Raw genomic sequence first — 1,263 nt, forward strand, 5'->3', positions numbered from 1 at the left:
AAAAAAAAAAAAAAAAAAAAAAATCTTTTCCACTCTGTAAAGCAATCTACCTCGGCTATGGAGGTACAGTCTTAGGAGCAGCTGATACCTTCCTTGATGAGGAAGCTGTAAAGCCCAAACCTGAGCTGCAGCTTGCAAATCACTCCTATCAACTCCTTTCAGAACAACTTGTAATAACTTGCTATCATACCACACTTTACACTTTAGCCAGCTTTCTATGTAAATTGTTTACTTAATACTTGATTCTCATCTATTTATTAACTCGTGGCAAGACTCTCTAATGAAAGCCTTGATACAAAACAGGTAAAATTAATACCTGTGGTGCGTTTGTGATGGGAAGACAAATTCCCAAATCATTCACAGTTAGCTGAAGGAAAAGAGTCCCAAAAGCTTGAGCAGATGTTTGCTGGATTCCAGGTAACATATCTACCACTTCTTTTGTAGCCATATGAATATCCTTATGCAAAGCCATTCTCTGTTCATTCCAGTTGTCATAGGCAGCCTTGTAATTCAGCCAAAACAGCACAGCTTTGAGAAAGGAAATAAAATTGTTGAACCATGTTGTTAGTTTCAATTTGCTGAAGTTTTGGTTTTTTTTGTTTTTTGCTTTACCTATATTAAATATTGTGGATGTACATTTATATACATAAATGTATGTCTATGCATTCACAGATATCCCTATAAACTTACCATATTTTCTCACATAGAACACATTCCCAAATATACACATACTATTTTTGAAACACCTCAGGAAAGATAGAACCCCCCCCGCAAAAACCTTACCTAAGTAACTGAGGCCTGGGGTGTTGGAGCTGGGGATCATGCTCTGGGGCTGGGGGCCATGCATGACCCTGACCCTGAACACTGGCATGTCAGCATTGAGACCACACAGCAAGGCCTACTCCTGTGTGCCGGCACTGGGGCTGATCTAGCCTGCCACTGATCAGGCTGCGCAACAAGCCCAATCCTGGACACTGACACTGGGGCCCAATCTGGCACACCAATGCTCAGGCCACGCAGACAGCCTGATCCATCACACAGGCAGTAGAGCCTGATGCTGTTCACCAGTGCTGGGGCTACACACCAAATCCAGTACCCTGAACTGGCTTTGAAGCCACGTGGTGGGTCTGACTCAGTGCATGCCCCCCCAAGCCAGTGTATGGTCCCATACTTGATGCACTGGGTTTGACCCAGCACAAGGCTCCAGAGCCAACCTGCAGGGCCAGTCCCAGCATACTGCGTCTGAGGTCATATGCTAGGTCA

The 1,263-nt window shown here is 44.3% G+C and overlaps 1 protein-coding gene across 3 annotated transcripts in view; it reads right to left on the minus strand.

Annotated features, from left to right (window-relative positions):
• The window catches only part of KIAA1109 (KIAA1109 ortholog), a 299,447-nt gene that overhangs the window by 79,706 nt on the left and 218,478 nt on the right, over positions 1 to 1,263 (minus strand). For all 3 annotated transcript variants that reach the window (XM_019522065.1, XM_019522064.1, XM_019522063.1), the window contains exon 57: positions 317 to 528. In XM_019522065.1, coding sequence (XP_019377610.1) covers positions 317 to 528 — 212 coding nt within the window. The remainder of the gene's footprint in view (positions 1 to 316; positions 529 to 1,263) is intronic.

This window comes from Gavialis gangeticus, unplaced genomic scaffold (genome assembly GCF_001723915.1).
Source record: "Gavialis gangeticus isolate Ggan-Ray unplaced genomic scaffold, GavGan_comp1, whole genome shotgun sequence".
Taxonomy (NCBI): domain Eukaryota; kingdom Metazoa; phylum Chordata; order Crocodylia; family Gavialidae; genus Gavialis; species Gavialis gangeticus.